The 19003-nt window shown below is 42.9% G+C and overlaps 1 protein-coding gene across 1 annotated transcript in view; it reads left to right on the top strand.

The window, feature by feature from the left end:
- The window catches only part of PDXDC1 (pyridoxal dependent decarboxylase domain containing 1), a 38795-nt gene that overhangs the window by 10943 nt on the left and 8849 nt on the right, over window positions 1-19003 (top strand). Inside the window, exons 8-14 of the mRNA XM_079718717.1 lie at window positions 3972-4056; window positions 4944-4992; window positions 5145-5246; window positions 6124-6249; window positions 10682-10732; window positions 15955-16018; window positions 17684-17772. Coding sequence (XP_079574843.1) covers window positions 3972-4056; window positions 4944-4992; window positions 5145-5246; window positions 6124-6249; window positions 10682-10732; window positions 15955-16018; window positions 17684-17772 — 566 coding nt within the window. The remainder of the gene's footprint in view (window positions 1-3971; window positions 4057-4943; window positions 4993-5144; window positions 5247-6123; window positions 6250-10681; window positions 10733-15954; window positions 16019-17683; window positions 17773-19003) is intronic.

Raw genomic sequence — 19003 nt, 5'->3', positions numbered from 1 at the left:
TGACTTTTAGACTTACTGTACAGCTACAAATAAGAGAGTGTGAGATTAACTGAAGAGAGCAGACTCACTCATAGAAATATGGTCACTTGGTTTTTTTTTTTACAAAGATGCCAAGATAATTTAAGAGAAGAAGGATATTTTCCACCAGTGGTCTGGAATCAATTGGATACCCATACAGAAAAAAATTGAATCTCAACCCTTACCTCATTCTGTATGCAGATGTTAATTATAAATAGTTCATAGGTCTAAATGTAAGAGCCAAAGCAATAAAGCTTCTAGGAGAAAATATAGAAAGATCTTTATGACCTTGGCTTAGGACAGAGATTTCTTAGGACACAAAAGACAGAACCATAAATTGGACTTTATCAAAAATTAAAAGCTTTTGGGCTTCCCTGGTGGCACAGTGGTTGAGAGTCTGCCTGCCAGTGCAGGAGACACAGGTTTGAGCCCTGGTCCGGGAAGATCCCACATGCCACAGAGCAACTAAGCCCTTGTGCCACAACTACTGAGCCCACGTGCCGCAACTACTGAAGCCCGCACACCTAGAGCCCCCACTCCAAAACAAGAGAAGCCACTGCAGTGAGAAGCCCGTGCACCGCAACAAAGAGTAGCTCCACTCGCCACAACTAGAGAAAGCCCGCGTGCGGCAAAGAAGACCCAACGCAGCCAAAATAAATAAATTTTTTAAAAAAATTAAAAGCTTTTGCTTCATCGGATGAATGGATAAAGAAGATGTGGCACATATATACAATGGAATATTACTCAGCCATAAAAAGAAACGAAATTGAGCTATTTGTAATGAGGTGGATGGACCTAGAGTCTGTCATACAGAGTGAAGTAAGTCAGAAAGAGAAAGACAAATACTGTATGCTGACACATATATATGGAATTTAAGGAAAAAAATGTCATGAAGAACATAGGAGTAAGACAGGAATAAAGACACAGACCTACTAGAGAATGGACTTGAGGATATGGGGAGGGGGAAGGGTAAGCTGTGACAAAGCGAAAGAGCGGCATGGACATATATACACTACCAAACGTAAGGTAGATAGCTAGTGGGAAGCAGCCGCATAGCACAGGGAGATCAGCTCGGTGCTTTGTGACCGCCTGGAGGGGTGGGATAGGGAGGGTGGGAGGGAGACGCAAAAGGGAGGGGATATGGGAACATATGTATATGTATAACTGACTAAATTTGTTATAAAGCAGAAAAAAAAAAGTTGTATAGTCCCTGTGGTATCCTGATTATCTTTAGGATAAGCACAGATTTATACAGATGATTACATTACAATGATCGAATCAGATTTCAAAAAGGCAATAAAGTCAATACTGCTTTCAAAAAAAAAAAAATGCTTTTGCTGTCCAGGGAACTATATTCAGTATCTTGTAATAACCTGTAATGGAAAAGAATCTGAAAAAGAATAACTTTGCTGTATACCTGAAACTAACACAGCATTGTAAATCAACTATACTTCAATTAAGAAAAGAAAAAGAAGCTTTTGCTATCCAAAAGACCCTCTTAAGAAAATGGAAAGGCAAGGGCTTCCCTGGTGGCGCAGTGGTTGAGAGTCCGCCTGCTGATGCAGGGGACACAGGTTCGTGCCCTGGTCCAGGAAGATCCCACATGCCGCAGAGCGGCTGGGCCCATGAGCCATGGCCGCTGAGCCTGCGCATCCGGAGCCTGTGCTCCGCAACGGGAGAGGCCACAGCAGTGAGAGGCCCACGTACCACAAAAAAAAAAAAAAAAAAAAAGAAAATGAAAAGGCAAATAACAGACTGGGAGAAAATATTTGCAAAACATTTTTCTGACAAAAGACTATATCCAAAATATATAAGGAAGTTTTACAATTCAGTATTATGGAGGTAAACAGTACAGTTTTTAAAGTGAACAAGAGATTTGAGTAGACACTTTGCCAAAGAAAATATATGAACGTATAAGCACTTGCAAAGATGCTTAGAGAAATGCAAAATAAAACCACAATGAGCTACTACTATATATCTGTTAGAATGGAGAACATAAAAAAATACAATGCCAAACACTGGTGAGGCTGCAGAGTAACTGGAACTATCCCATCAGTTAAGGATGCAATATTCCTAACTGAAAACAGCCCAGATGCCCTTCCCTTGATGAATGGATAAACAAATTGTAGTATAAACATATCATGGGATACTAAGCAATAAATGGAAATTACTGATCACGCATATCAACACAGATGAATTTCAGAAGCATTCTAAGTGCCAAAATCCAAACATGAAAGAAGTTACATAGTGTAGGATCCATTTATATGAAATTCTAGAAAGATAAAACTACAGTGACAGAAAACAGATCACAGTTGTCTGGGGCCAGTGAGGAGTAGAGAGAAGGGTGAAACTTCAGGGGGGATGAGGGAACTTTTGGGGTGATGGTGGTTGCACAGTGTATTTGTCAAAATTCATTGAACCATACCCTTAAATGAGTGGATTCTATTGTATGTAAATTATACTTCAATCAGTAAAGCTAATTATTTTAAAAAATAATAATAAACAGAAAAAACACATATCCACCTTGTTGCCAGCAGAAAAACTACTACTTCCTGCCTGCCTTAGTATATTGTATGTTTAAAAAGAAACAACCAGTCTACTATCAATCACTTAATAGATGGGAGAGGCTGCAGTTTACACGTGATTGAGTGGTTTACCAGTGTGACTACATTGCCGTCACCAGAGTGCACATCCCAGTGGTTAGCAAGCGGGCGTTGCCAAAAAAGGAAGAGAGTCTGAATGTGGTCCAGTCACTTAAACATGGCACAATGCTTTATGTTTTGATGGCTCATGTGACACAACCCATGCATTGGCCTTTGATCTTGTTTCAGCTAAACTAAATGTGTCATTTTAGATTTTTTTTTTTTTTAATTTGAGACAAATTTGGGTAGGGGGAGGAGTGGAGTTGTCAGCCCTTTTCCGGCATAACCCCTGCAAAAGAAGCACTTGTATTAGTTGTGTTTGTTGATGAGCGTTTGAAACCTTGTTAGGTGGGTTCTGCTAACTGGAAATTTAGGACAGTTGGGAGAATGTGTGACTGTGCATTTTACTAAAGGCTCTGTGAGGAGGATCTGCCCAGCAAAGCCTGCAGTGTAAACAGATCACCGAGGGAATGGGTTAAAGTGTGTAATATGTTTCAACTGACTTCAGAATGCTTTCTACATTAAAACAAAGTACCTCTCGGGAATTCCCTGGTGGTCTAGTGGTTAGGATTCTGCGCTTTCACTGCCATGGCCAGGGTTCAATTCCTGGTCAGGGAACTGAGATCCCACAAGCTGTGCAGTGCAGCAAAAACCAAAAAACAAAACAAGCAAAAAAACCACAAAGGACCTCTCAAATTGGGTTAAAACAAACAAAACAAATTCATCTATGTATTTTTTATAGAGAGCACACCTAAATAAAAATAACCCAGAAAGTGACAAAAAGTAAGTGTGGAAAAGGGGTATCTTGGGCAAATGCTAACGAAACAAAAGTACTGTAGCAAGGTTGCTGTGAGATAAAATAGACTTCATATTAATAATTCATGGCATCTACTCAGAGATATAACAGGTATGAATGCTTATGAATATAACTTTGAAATATATAAAGGAAAAGTTGATAGAATACAAGTATAAATTGACAAAACCACAATCTTGGTGGGAGACTTGAATATATTTCTCATGAAACAACAGATCAAGTAAATAGAAAATAAGTATATAGAGGATCTAAATAACACAGTTAACAAGTTTGATTTTATAGATACATATAGTGAACAATACACACTCTTCAAAACTTGAATAACCAGCTTGCAAAAGTTGCTTTTAAGCCAGTCCACAAAGAAAATCTCAATAAAACAGAGACACAGTGTTACTTCTCTCATAGGGAGATAATGTATATAGAAGCTTTTATCATGCTGCAAAGACTCAGAACATACTTGTTTCTTTTAGTATCCTTTCTTGTGTGTTTTATCCTAGGAACTGCAGCAGTAGGGCACACAGATAAGATTGGGCGTTTGAAAGAGCTCTGTGAGCAGTACGGCATATGGCTCCACGTGAAAGGGTGAGTGGAGGGGAATCTGGCTGCATGGTGGGCTGGCAGAGTGCCCAGGAGGAGCTCACTTTGTCGTCACATATATCACTAAGGGCTCTTTGGCTTGCAGGTTACAAAATTACCCAAATTGGCTTAAGCAAGAAGAGGTTTTATTGGCTCCCATAGCTAAGAAGACCAGTGTTAGGATTGGCCTTAGGCACCACGTCAGCCAGGTCACTTGGCTGAAGTTCCTCCATGGTGGTGGCTCCGTCTGTAGATAGGCTTTCCTGTTCTGGTGCAGAGTTGCTACAGCAACTCCATCTGCCTTTCCAGATGTGTGCAGAGGGTCAGAAGTCCCAGCAGGAGTCTCATACTGAGCCAATTGCTGTGGCCAGGGAAATGTAACACTCTTAATAGTTTAGGTGATTTGTGAAGCTGTGGTCTCATAGAGGAGATTGGGGTGGCTTCCTAGAAGGCCGTTGGAGCGCTGCTAAGAGAAGAGAGGGGAGAGGATGCAGGGCAGCCCAAGTAGTCCATTTCCAGGACATCATACACATACACGGTGCGTTGCTTTTTAATATTGTCCCTCTGGGAGAGAATGATGACTGGGAAATAATACTGGTATCTACCAAAGATATAAAATAATATAAAATAAGACACCCATTACACTAAGTAAGTAGAAGTCACCCCCTGAAATACGTTTTGATTAAAATGCATTTTCCAGGTTTTCCTGAAAGTTGTATATGTACCACACTTTATGTTGCTGTTATATAAGCTACCAACACAGCTGAAAGACATGTAAATGTCAGTGTGGAACAGCACAGCCCTTTTTAAAAATTTTTTTTAATTTAAAGTATGTACTTAGTGAATAAGCAGCAGTAAATAATTAGTTCTTAGGTCTGTGTTTTTTCTTCCAGTGTGAATCTGGCGACATTGGCTCTAGGTTATGTCTCCTCATCAGTGCTGGTATGTTGTTGATTTACTAAATACTGTGTTTTTAAGAAGGAATTTAACATCACTTAATCCCTGATGGCTTTTCACAGTTTTTATGAATGGAGAAAGGTGTTGGGTTTAGTGTATCCTGATAGTCTAACAAGAAGTTGTTCTCTCTGTGGTAGGCTGCAACCAAATGTGACAGCATGACGTTGACTCCAGGCCCATGGCTGGGTTTGCCAGCAGTTCCTGCTGTGACGCTTTATAAGCACGACGATCCTGCCTTGGTAAGCTTACTCTCACTGGGAGGGAGTGGGGAGTGGCTAATAATCATTGGGTCTGGGGGCAAAATACAGAAGAAGGAAAAAGTGAACATTTTCCTTAATGTTACCTCTGTGACTTTTTTTTTTTGAAAAAAATGTTTTTAACATAAATGAAACTATGCCATATATATTTTTCTATTTAGTCTCCCCATACTACCCCATGTGTATGAAAAACCTTTTATCACTGTGTAATATTCCATCACTTGAGTACCACAGTTATTTAATCATTCTCCATTTGTGAACTTTTAGGCTGTTTTCAAATTTTTGTTACTAAAATAATGAGCATCATTCTGTGTTTCAAATTATTCCTTAGACTGGGTTCCCAGAAGTGGAATTAATAATGACTAAGAGTATTTTAAGGTTCTTGATCCACGTTGTCTAAAAGGTTGTAACATGATATAGTTTTTAAAAGCATAGTGGTGGTTCTTGTTAGTGGATCAGTTAGTGAGAGGCACATGCAAAATAAGCTTTCATTGATTCTTCTTAAACAGTTAATACCTTGCTCAGGTGATAATGGCCAGGTGTTTGAGGATGCCCAGAACAGCCTTGGGAGGGGCTGCCTCTTGAATGGCTAAGAGCTCCAGCTCTGGGATGAGCCCATTTGGATTCTCATCCCGGCTTTGCCACACCTTAGCTGTGAACCCTTAGACAAAGCAAGGTCTCTGAGCTAAGTTGCCTAGAATACTTACCTCATGGAGTTGTTTGATGATCAAATGAATAATGCAAGCCAAGCGCCTGCATAGCATCTGACACAAACTAAGTGTATAGTAAATGGTAACTAGTTAGTTCTGCTATGTGATTTCATTGGCTTTGATTAATAAACCCATATTGGCTTTTTTAGACTTTAGTTGCCGGTCTTACATCAAATAAGCCAACAGACAAGCTCCGTGCCCTGCCACTGTGGTTGTCTTTACAATACTTGGGACTTGATGGGATTGTGGAGAGGATTAAGCATGCCTGTCAGTTGGTGAGTAGAAACCTGAAGTTCAAATGAGTCACAGATACTCCATGGCAAAAACAGAGACAGAAAAATGCTTCATTGATTTACCCTCCCCCCAATATCTTGTTGTCTGGATTTCCCATCTCATAAGCAAGCAGACTAATTTCCCTGAATATATAGGTTTCTTGTTCAAAGTTCTGGGAGAGACTGCTGGGGCTGTCCCAGCATTTGTGTCCATATGAAATCAGATTAAAATGAATGCTGGTGTCAGCATGGGGGAGAAAAGAAATCACAAGGTGACAGCGAAGGAGTGGAGAAGAATGCAGAAGCCGGGATAAATGTTCCACTTGACTGACCGGCTCTTGAGGGTAAAGGAATATGATGGCTGGGGGGAGTAAGGCTGGCATGGATATTTTTAACACCCGCTGGCTTGGGCTCCCAAATTGCAAGGCTCTAGGGACAATTTTAATTCTCTGTTTGAGGTGTTCTAACTGTGAAAAATATATAATTATGTTGTAGTTTAGAAAGCAAAAAAAAAATGCCGTATTTACACAGTTTGAGAGCTGAGTTCTACCTAAGTCTAAAGCATGATGTCACCTTTCTGTACCTCCAGTTTCTCACTTGTATAATAGGGGTGATGATGTAATGGAAGGTTGTTATGAGGACTTAGTTCGTACATGTAAAGCTTTTATAGCAGCACCTAGTCATATAGTAAGGTATGCAGATACTTTTAAAAATAAATCTTTGTTTTAAATATATTCTTGGAATTGACACTTCCTCGTGTCATTTTTATATTTAAGAAAAATTAGTATTTTCATGTTACTGTAGCAGGAGTCCTTTGGTTTATAATATTAGGATAGTTCATTTTAACATTAGTTTCTAATGAAATAGAAACATTCTAAATGAAGTAGTTTCATTTTTATATTAAGTAATATTAAGATTTATGTTCATTATGTTTACAGAAGCACCACATTTTTAAAAACATTTTCTCACTGGGCTGTTGGCTCACATCTTGAGGTTTGGTCCTTTGGAAGGAGAAGCCTTCATTGCCATGGTAACTAAGTCAGTTTGGGGAAGGTTTGGGCACTCCAGGGAGAGTTTTTCAATTCCCTTTGGTTTATGGGGTGCAGGAAAATAATGATGACAATTAGCCACCGAACACTTGAGGTCACTGCAGCTCTGGCATCTTCCTGCCAGCAAACGCTGTGGCGGATCTCAAACCCTCCTGAGCACTTGACTCTGCTGCTGACTCACCGCTGCTAAATGCACATGTGCAAACCGCATGGAGGTTTAGCAGGTGTGGTCGCCTGTGTCCAGTCCTGCCTTGTAGTCCGCACCAGGTCACATGTTCCCTGAGAGCAAAAATCAGTGTCCTCCTTCTTTTCTTCCTCCTTCTCATCTTCGTCTTCGTGGGAAGCAGTTCATGAGCATTTACTCAGTGCCAGGCGCTGTGCAGCACTGTGGATGCAGGCTCTCATTTGGTCCCTACAGCTTCCCCAGAATATAAGGTCCACTGATAACATATTAAGAATTAGTTTTCATGAGGGGTTTTCCTGTGTCCAACACTCAAATAAACATCTGTTGAATTAATGACCCCCAGGCCATGCAGTATATATTATTTTGTCCCCACATTAATGATGAGAGAGCTGGGATTGAGATATTAACGATGATGACAGTCATCATCACTTACGTCATGCATGCCACGTTCTAGACACCTAACATATATCAACTCGTGGAGGATAGATGCTGTCACCCCACTATGTAGTTGAGGGAACGGAAGCACAGAGAGACTGAAAAACTTGTCCAAGGTCATAGCTAGTAAGTGGCAGATAAGTAATTTACCCACAGTCCCACAGGTGGTAAGGGGCAGAGCCAGGTTTTGAACCCCGATGTGGTTATTCCAGACCCTGTGCTCCTGACCAGCTCTTAACGGTGCTGTGCGCTCTCATTTACCTTTGCTCTTCCTCCCAGTATCGGTACTGTGCCTTGCACACACTTGCACTCGGTAGTTTGGTTTTGTTGTTTTTTCTGTTTTTGTTTTTTAATATTTTCGTGGCCACGCCATGTGGTATGTGGCATCTTAGTTCCTGACCAGGGATTGAACCCACACCCCTTGCATTGGAAGCACAGAGTCTTAACCACTGGACCACCAGGGAAGTCCCTGGTTTTTTGTTTTTTGTTTTTGAGGTATAATTGACATATAACATTATATTCGTTTCAGGAGTACATCATAATGATTTTTTTTTTTTGCGGTACGCGGGCCTCTCACTGTTGTGGCCTCTCCCGTTGCGGAGCACAGGCTCCGGACACGCAGGCTCAGCGGCCATGGCTCGCGGGCCCAGCCGCTCCGCGGCATGTGGGATCTTCCCGGACCAGGGCACGAACCCGTGTCCCCTGCATCGGCAGGTGGACTCTCTACCACTGCGCCACCAGGGAAGCCCCATCATAATGATTTGATATTTGTATGCATTGTGAAATGATCACCACAATACGTCTAGTTAACATCCATCACCACACATAGTTACAAAAAATTTTCTTTTCTTGTGATAAAGACCTTTAAGATTTATTCTCTTAGCAACTTTCAAACATGCAATACAGTATTAAAGTTACTACAGTATTGGGAATTCCCTGGTGGTCCAGTGGTTAGGACTTCGCGCTTCTACTGCTGGGCCCCCGTTTCAGTCCCTGGTCGGGGAACTAAGATCCTGCAAGCAGCAAGTTGTGGCCAAAAAAAAAAGTTACTACAGTATTATTGACTATATTCCCCATGACTCTTTTTTTTTTTTCTTTTTTTTTTGCGGTACGCGGGCCTCTCACTGTTGTGGCCTCTCCCGTTGTGGAGCACAGGCTCCAGACGCGCAGGCTCAGCGGCCATGGCTTACGGGCCCAGCCGCTCCGCGGCATGTGGGATCCTCCCGGACCGGGGCACGAACACATATCCCCTGCATCGGCAGGCGGATTCTCAACCACTGAGCCACCAGGGAAGCCCCGCCGTGACTCGTTTTTAATAACTGCAGTTTGTACCTTTTGATCCCTTTTACCCACCCACCCACAGCCCCCACCTCTAGCAACCACCAGTCTTCTCTGTAGCTTTGAGCTTTGTTTTGTTTTAGATTTCACATGTAAGTGAAATCATATGGTATTTGTCTTTGTCTGAATTATTTCACTTAGCATAATGCCTTTAAGGTCTACCCATGTTGCAAATGACAAGATTTCATTCTTTTTTATGGCTGATTATTTTCCATTGTGTGTGTGTTTGTGTGTGTGTGTGTGTGTGTTTGTGTGTGTGTGTGTGTATCCCATCTCCTTTATCCATTCATCCTTTGATGGACACTTAAGTTGTTTCCGTATCTTGGTGATCATAAATAATGCTGCAGTGAACATATCTTGTCGAATTAGCGTTTTCATGTTCTTCAGTTCAGATAACCCACGTGGACTTGCTGGATCATATGGTGGTTCTATTTTTAATTTTTTGCAGAAGCTCCATATGTTTTCCACAGTGGCTGCACCAATTTACATTCCAACCAACAGTTCACAAGGGTTCCTTTTTTTCCACATTCTTGTGAACACTTGTCATTTCTTGTCTTTTTGATGACAGCCATTCTAACAGGTGTGAGGTGATATCTCATTGTGCTTTTGATTTGCATTTCCCTGATGATTAGCGAATTTGAGCATCTTTACATGTGCCTGCTGTCCATGTGTATGTCTGCAAAAATGTCTATTCAGATCTTCTGCCCATTTTTTAATTGGATTGTTTGGTTTTTTGCTGTTGAATTGTATGAGTTGTTTGTGTATTTTGGATATTAACCCCTTATCAAATAAATGATTTGCAAATATTTTCTCCCATTCCATAGGTTCCCTTTTCATTTTGTTGATTATTTCCTTTGCTGTGCAGAAGCTTTTTAGTCTGACATAGTCTGCTTGTTTAATTTTGCTTTTGTTGCCTTGCACTCAGTAGTTTTTGAATGAATGAATGACCTATATTGCTAATATGACAAATTCACATATGTCTCATTAGAAAAAGCTTTTCTGGAACCACTAAATGTAACTTGTAACTGAAATATTGGGGAATATTTGCAGATGTTTAAATGCAAAAATTGGCAGCCAAAATTAGAAATCATCAAGTTGCAGATGGCTTTATCTGCCTGAGATTCTTGTTTGCAGACCTGCAAAGACCCTCATAAAAACCGCTTCTGGGCTTCCCTGGTGGCGCAGTGGTTGGGAGTCTGCCTGCCGATGCAGGGGACATGGGTTTGTGCCTCGGTCCAGGAAGATCCCACATGCCGCGGAGCGGCTAGGCCCATGAGCCATGGCCGCTGAGCCTCCATGTCCGGAGCCTGTGCTCCACAACGGGAGAGGCCACAACAGTGAGAGGCCCGCGTACCGCCAAAAAAAAAAAAAAAAAAAAAAAACGCTTCTTAATATGAAATTACATAAGCTGTTTTTCTGTCATTTGCAGAGTCAGCGATTGCAAGAAAGTTTGAAGAAAGTGAACCACATCAAAATCTTGGTATAGTATATAATTTGATCTGTTTTTTGAAGTAAATAACTCTTAATTTCAGTGACTTAGAATGATTTTCTCCAGATTTGATGCATGTCCATGGAATTGTGGCAGCTCCAGTAAAACCACATTCTTTGGGAGAGAGTCATGCATGTACTGATGACCTAATTCTGCAGTTAGCAGAAAGCCTAGAAATTTGCCCCATATACTGTTTGAACCCATACAGTGCTTTTCGTGTAATCCATTTGCAGTTTTTATTCTGTTAAAATTTAGCATTGCACAAAGATGTAATAAGTACCATTGATTTTCACCTGCCCAAGGATTTTTAGAACACCCATTTTCCTGAAATGAAAAATCATTTTGTCTGTGAGTGCTTTGCACTACTTTTTCTGAAACCCTTTGACCCCAGAGTTGGCATTTGCATGAAGGGGAATAAGGCAGAGAAAAGGGGGCGGCCGTGCTCCTCTTGCCCTGGTGTCTTCCTGAAAGATACTACCATCTGTCAGAGATTGTGCCCTAAGGCTGGTAACTAGACAAGTAGATGAGGATTTAGGGGGTCTGATAACCAAGTATCAGTTCAGGTTTGAATGTTTTCATGTTTTGCTTCATTGTATTTTAGGATTTCAAAAATATGTAGATCAGATTCTAATTTAAACAGGGTCACTGGTGTTTCTTTGACAATTCTGCAGGACACAGTTAAGTTTAAAACGAATGTTTGAGTTTATTTGGGGTTCGGTGAATGTAGTTTATTTCCACTTTAGTACACAGTTCGGTTTAAGTGCGTGAATGGGGGCTGCTCGCATTGCCTTCTGAGTAGGAGCTTGGAGCTACCTACTCAGCTGACCTGAGGTGACTCAAGTCCTAGCTTGGAAGAGGACAGTGGCCCCTCCGGAGAAGCAGAGGGATGAATGTAAGTCAGGAGACTTGGGTTCCAATTTCAGCAGTACCACTGGGGCCCTGTGACACTGACTCATTCTGTTAACCTCCTAAGCCTGTGAGCTCAGCTGTCGGTGAAGGTATGTTGGTTGGACGCCCTTGACTGCAAACAGAGACCTAAATTATGGACTAGAATGAGTGCGCTGGTGGGGTGAAGGCAGTGCTGGGCCTGTGTACTTCCTGTCCCGCCCTTGCTGAGCCCTCAGGGGCTCCTCTTCATGTCCTCTCCTTCCTCATTCTCCTCCAAGCAGGGAGGAGCTGATGGTGCTAATTGACCTCCAGTTGGTTTGGAACATCTTTGTAAGGCCACGTATGGCCCAGGCATAACCCTGCTCCCTCCCTCCCTCCCTCCTGTGGCTGCTTTACTCAGTAGGGGGCACAGTAACTGGCAAACACCATGTGGCATTGTGGCCTGTCGGTAATCCAGCATCATCATCATCATCATCACAGCTGCTGTTTGTGAAATGCTTGCTGTGTAGCATACGTGGTACTAAGTCCCTTACATGCCTATTTCATTTAACCCTCACAAGTCTCCTTTGTACATGCTGTTCCATGTACCTGAAAACACTGTTCCCTCTAATTCTTCTCATTACTGACTTCTTATCCATCAGATCTTAGTTCAAATATCACCTCTTCAGAGAGGCCTTCCCTGAGCCCCGACCCTACCTAGAATAACACCCACCACCTTCCATCACTCTCTGGTCTCTGGGTTTTTTCCTTCATTGAATTTATTATTACCTGAAATCGTGGTCTATATTTGTTTGTTGTCTGTTTTTCCCCTGAAGAAGCCTTGTAAAGGCAAGGACTTTTGCCTGTTTTTTCATGGTTTTATGTCCTGTGCCAAGTATGATACTTGGCATATAGTAGGCATGCGAGTGTGAATAAATATATAGAATCTGTGAGTTGGACACAGTGTTTATTCCCTTTTTACTAGTGAGGAAACTAAGGCACAGATAGGTTGAGTGCATGCCCAGGCTGCCCAGCGAGGCAGTGGTAGGGCTGGGATGCACACTCAGAGCCTGCGACCTTAGTCAGTGGACCATCCCTCTGAGGTCAGTTACAGGAGAATGAATTCCTCCTGCCTCAGGCTCATTATGAGGGTTATATCAGATAACGTGTGGGAAAGCAAAATGAAGACTGTCAGGCACCGTAGGATAGGAGTAATTATTAAGTGTCTTTTGCTCCACACCACAGTATTAGTCTAGTGCTTTCATAGGTACTGACTCCGGAATCCTCACAGTAAGTCTCTTGGGTAGAGTGGCGTTATCTCCATTTCTGTGGCTCAGATGAGTCGTGTGTCCAGAGTCCCAGAACTAGTATGTGGCAAAGCCAGGACGTGACCCCAGGTTATCAGAGAAGAGCTTCTCTGCTGCTCAGCCACTCCCTTCTCCGGGCGTCCATGGCCACCTTCCTTCCCACCTGGACGGCCCTGCAGGAGCCTCTCCCATCCCAGAAGCACAGGCCCACTGCCCCAGCTCACCACCTCCAGCACCAAGGCCTTTTCCAGGGCCCGGGGTGGTGCTTGTGCCCCGCTTTATCAGTGCCCAATTCAGTCTCCTCTGCAGCTGCATTCTGATAAGGCTGTTGTTTCACAGGACTCTTATCCAGCACATGGAGTAGATTCTAAAGTCAGCATGTGAGGGGAAACTCTAATATTGTCACCCTTACACCTGAAAATTCCAGAATGCCTCTGGGGGGCAGTTAACATGGTTTCGTGTTTCCGTCTCTGCTGGCTTTTAAGATTTTCCTGGTCCTTAGTGTACTGCCACTTTCACCATGGTATATCTAAGTAAGGCTTTTTTTTTTTTTTTTAATCTTGCTTGGGACTTGTGCTAATTGAACCTGAGGATTCTTTTTTTTAATCCTGTAAAATTCATTTTTTCAGCCATGACCTCTTTCTCTGGTCGTACCTTCTGGAACACCAGTGAGCTGCGTATTGAACCTTGTCATCCCACCTCCCATCAGTCTCTTGGATACCTCCATCTCTCTGCTGCTTTCTAGTGTAGCCCTTCAGATCCTTCTTGGAGTTCAGTAATTTGCTCCGAAGCTGCATCTAATCTGCTGTTTAACCTATTCACTGCGTTTTTACTTTCAGTGATCTCTTTTTCATTTCAGGATATTCTCTTTAGTTCTTTTTCAAGTTATTCTGTTTTATAAGCATCTTTAAAAAAAAAAAAAAGAGAGATTTCTGGTCCTTCCTTTCTGTTTAAACACTGTGATCGATGTCTGTTCTGATGGTTGTTTCAGTGTCTCGGTTCTTGGGGCCACAAATTGTCCTCTCAGCTGTGTCTGCTGACTCTTGCTCCCTGTGTGTGTTGTAATTTTTCTGTTATGAGCTAGATTTTTTTGTTCTTCTGTGACTGGCCTAGGTCCATTTATTTATGTTGGTTTCACAGCTTTAGGAGTCTTACACTACAGAGGACATCACACCCAGGTGCAGAGCACGCCTGACATTTTGATTTCTCGTGAGAGAATTTTTTCTCTCTACAGAGCATCAGGCAGAGTTAAGCTTTCTTACTGATCAGTGGGTGGAGTTTTTCTCTCTTTTCATGAAGAGTGTTTTTCAAGGGTCCTGGCTTTATGTAAACTCAGCACTATCCCTCACATGGGCTTCAAACCCATGACCTTAGACATTAAAGCAAAGTTCCAGGCCCCATCCGTGCTCCCCTCCCCCCAGCCCCTGCAGCTCAGCTTACACTATTCTTTCTGTTTTCTCTTCTTTCTGGATTCACCTTTTTTTGTGAGCCTAGCAATGGTTTGAACTTCTTTTGGTTATTGGTGACATTTAATCAAGCATTTCAGGTATTTAGAATTGATGACTTAAGTATTAGCTTGGTCTACCATGTTGCCGGAACCAGAATTCTATGTATATAACCCTGTACAGGATTTCTTGTGCAGGCTGACATTTGAGACCACTGAGCTCAAAGAAATAAGAAACAAAAGACTATAGAAGTCTTGGCACTCAAGTCATTCTGCCTTATCCTAACTGATAATAGGGGAACGGGTGTAGAATTTTGTCACTTTGTTCCTCTTTAGTTATTGAGCTTACTCCATTCTATATAAATATTAAACCCCTCCTCTAATTTTAAAGGTATTAATAGATTTATTTGTTTATGTGAAAGTTAAAGGAGATAGTCCCTATGAAAGCACAGGAATTGGCTCAGTAAATAATTGGCAGCTTTGAATGTACCTCTTGCTTGATCTGAATCACATCCACTGTCCCTTTGAAAAGCTTAGTAGAGAAGATCTTGCGCCAGCTACTTCCTGTCTCTCCGGTTAGCACATCCTGTTGTGGCCCTACGAGTGAGCCATCACTGGCAGAGCCTTGGGAAGTGGTTTCAAGATGAGAATTGTAGTTCTGGAATTGTTAAGTGCTTAGAGATCCTCTCTCCCTTCTCCCGCCTCCCCCCACTTCAAATACCACAGTCTGTCAAGGGCATTGCCGCTCCCTTTGTGTCCTGACCCCACGGGAAAGCTGACGGCTCACTGTACATTCTTTCAGTGGAGAACATGAACCTAGTGCTGTGCAATCTTAAGGCAGTGGACGTCTTCATCTGTTATGAAATCTGTTAGTGAAGATAGTTGCCTGATGCCTGTCCTGAATAGAAGTACCGCTTCAGTGATTTAGAAAAACGTAGCTTCAGTTCTAGACTGTGGTTACCCACATTGCCAGCAGGACTTGCATCCTGCTCAGAGAGTTTTACAGGGTGAGTAGAGGGTGAGTAGAAAAAGCTCCAGTCAGTCCTGCTTGAGGTGGCGTCACTTCTGGATTCTTGAAAACCCGGACGCTCGACAGTGATTCTAGTGCCACTTTTTCCTTGCCTTTTTTGATCTTTCATGTTAGACCCATGTTTATCCATAGTTATTAAAATTTCCTCCCACTTTTCATTTTCAAGGTACCAGTGTCATGTTATAATTCAGCTGTGTATTCTCGGGACTGGCTTATGATTATGTGTTAAGAATTTTACTAAACCCTTGATTTTTGTTTCTCTAGCAAATGAAATTAACCTTTGAACTTTTTTATGTGGTTTTTTGTTGTTGGTGGGGTGTGTGTGTGTGTGCGTGCGTGTGCGTGTGTGTGTGTGTTTCGGCTTGCAGGAAGTTAGTTCCCTGACCAGGGATTGAACCCAGGCCCAGGCAGTGGAAGCACCGAGTCCTAACCACTGGACCACCAGGAAATTCCCTTTATGTGTTTAAGTGCCAATGTCTGTAGCCTATTTTTCAAGCTCACTGATTGATTTTGTAGGTGTTTGAAATTTACTGTTACTTGGTAATAATCAGATTCCATTTTTTAGGTGGAGGATGAGCTCAGTTCGCCAGTGGTGGTGTTCAGATTTTTCCAGGAGTTACCAGGCTCAGGTAGGTGATTTTAAAAAGGGGGTTATTTTTCTATCTGTGTTTAAGGGCTTTGAATTTTAAACCACTTCAAGTTAACTAAGTAATCCAAAATATTTTGATTGCTAGAATCTTATCATCATTTCAAAAAAGAATTTAATAATGTTCACAAGAACTCCGGACCTATTTGCCTTAGCATTTTCCTGACAGTTTCCTATGATTAAACCAGTGTTTTCCAAACACCAGTCCCTGGACTAGTGCTGGGATGAATGAGAGAGAGTCCCTTGAAAACGGAGTTGGGGGCCCTCCTTCCTGAGTATTTTGACTCAGTAAGCTGGATCTAGGAATCTCTATCTTTAAAGAATGTCCCAAGTGCCCCCTCACCTGACCTCTCACTTCCATACATTCCACACGCTCCATTCCAGTCCGCTCTCCACATCCTGCCACCTCCCTGCCCAGAAGCCTGCGTACCTTCCGTTCCAGATGGAAGGCCTGCGGGTCCTAGCCCTTGCCTTCCCCTCCGACTTCCTCTTCCTGCTCACTGTTCTTCAGTCAGACTGGTCTTCTCTGAGTCTCTAGAACACTCCACCGTCTCCTAGAGCAGGACCTCTGCACTGCTGTACCCCTCGCTCTTCTGGCTCCTTCTCACCATTCAGGTCCCTGCAGCGTCCACCTCCTCATGGAGGCCCTCCCTGCCTGTCCTGTCCAAGGTGACTCCCTCACATTATATCAGAGCTCCCGCCTTCTTTCAAGGCCCTAACAACAATGTATGGTGATTTCATTTCATTTCCTTATGCTATTTCTTCAATAGAAGGTAAGCACCACCCTGACAAAAACCTTGTCTGCCTCATACCATAACCCCGTGCCCAGCACAGTGCCTGGAACAAGCAGGCCCCTCAACCGTTTAACAAAAGGAAGCCAGTTGTGTTCTGAGGCCTGGTGTGCTGCTGGGTCTCTGATTTCCCTGCACGGTGCTCAGTGCTGGTAGACTGGTTGGTAACGTAATTTTATGCTTTGATTTTCCCTCAAAATTCCTTGAAAGAAAAACTTTTTAAATGAAATTAAGAATTCTATTTGTGAGAATATATTCAAATGTTGTATTTTTCATGAGAAAAAAATGTGAAAGCTTTAAACCCTCTGTAACATATATATTTTTAAAAATTTGTAATTGTGGTTAAAAAAACCCATAAATTTTCCACCTTAACCATTTTAAAGTGTACAGTTTAATAGTGTTAAATATATTCACATCGTTAGACAACAGCTCTCCAGAATTTTTTCGTCTTGCAAAACTGAAACTTCATACCCATTAAACACTAACTCCCATTGCCCCCTCCCCCCAGCCCCTGGCACCCACCATTCTACTCTCTGTCTCTCTGAATTAGACAACTTGACCTCATGTAAGTGGAATCATATAGTGTTTGTCTTTTTGTGACTGGCTTATTTCATTTAGCATAACACCTTCAGGGTACATTATGTTGAGCATGTGACAGACTTTCCTTCTTACGGCTGTATGTACTCCGTCGTATGTATGTGCCATTTTGTTCATTCGTGGTGAGATATACATTTGATTTCCGGTTGAGACATTTCTCTCAGGTTAACGCTGCGAGCTAAGTGAAACGGGGTTGGAGGGGTGTTTTGTAGTTAGCTGTGTTTCTGGGAGGCGAATCCCCTCTCTGTGTTGTGTGTCAGATCCAGGACTTAATGCCATCCCAGCGCCCAACATGGCCCCGTCAGCCGTCAGCCAGGAGAGGCACTCCTGCGATGCACTGAACCGCTGGGTAAGAACGGCTGTCACGTGCCCTTTCTTCTGCGTCCTGGATGGTTGGGATAACACATGGTCCTGCCTGGGAAATCAGAAACCCACAGGGGGAGCCTCTTGTGAGGGTGCGGGGCTTCGTCCTGGGCTTCTTAAGCAGACCACAGCCCCACGTGCTGCATGACTTCCAGCAGGTCCTGTCAACACTGTTCCCGCTGGTTCCTCATGGGACTGTTTCCCTGCTGCTGTGTAAGGCTGAACAACAACACGCAAAACGTGCCCTGTGGTGCAGCCACTTTGGAGCTCTGGTGATACCAGAAGCACGTGAGCCAGACCCTTGCACGCCTCTGGCAGTCTGGCGACATGGATCAAGAGCATTACGCTTTGGCTGCTTTTTGACACTGAAATCATACCTCCTGGATTTGAGTATAAAGAATATTCTAAACAATGTAAAGATGTTCACCAGAGCAGTACCAATCCTAGCAAAACATTGGACAAGCCCCCAGTGGTTAGGACTCCACGCTTCCACTGCAGGGGGCGAGGGTTAGATCCATGGTCGGGGAACTAAGGTCCTGCAAGCTGCACGGCTCGGCCTAAAAAGACACAAAACAAAAAACACTGGACATGCCCAACCTAGGGGTTTTGATGAATAAATTATGGTACATCCACACAGTGACATTCAGAACAGCCAATATAAACCACATAGCTGCATGTTTACGGCAGAGGGGAAATGGTCATTGTAAATTATGTGAAAAAAATGCAGATTACTACACAGCATGTAGAATGTCATGTTTTATGACAACAGAAGACACACACATACATACACACACACATACACACCCAGAAGATCCAGGGGTGGGGGATGGTTATACCACATGTCAACAGTGTGTGTCTCTCAGTGGTGTACTGTGGGTAAATTTTCTTTTTTTTACTTTACCTGTATTGCCTAGATCTCTCTATAGTGAACTTATACTTTTGAGTAAGAAAAAAGATAAAATTTATGGTTTTTAAAAACAAGGTGGTGGGCTTCCCTGGTGGCGCAGTGGTTGAGAATCTGCCTGCCAATGCAGGGGACATGGGTTTGAGCCCTGGTCTGGGAAGATCCCACATGCCGCGGAGCAACTAGGCCCGTGAGCCACAACTACTGAGCCTGCGCGTCTAGAGCCTGTGCTCCGCAACAAGAGAGGCCGCGATAGAGGCCCGCGCACTGCGATGAAGAGTGGCCCCCACTTGCCGCAACTAGAGAAAGCCCT

Source organism: Hyperoodon ampullatus (genome assembly GCF_949752795.1).
Source record: "Hyperoodon ampullatus genome assembly, chromosome: 14".
In the NCBI taxonomy this organism is placed as follows: Eukaryota; Metazoa; Chordata; class Mammalia; order Artiodactyla; family Ziphiidae; genus Hyperoodon; species Hyperoodon ampullatus.
Note: the sequence above shows the minus strand (reverse complement) of the source record. Positions and strands in the feature narration are given on the sequence as shown.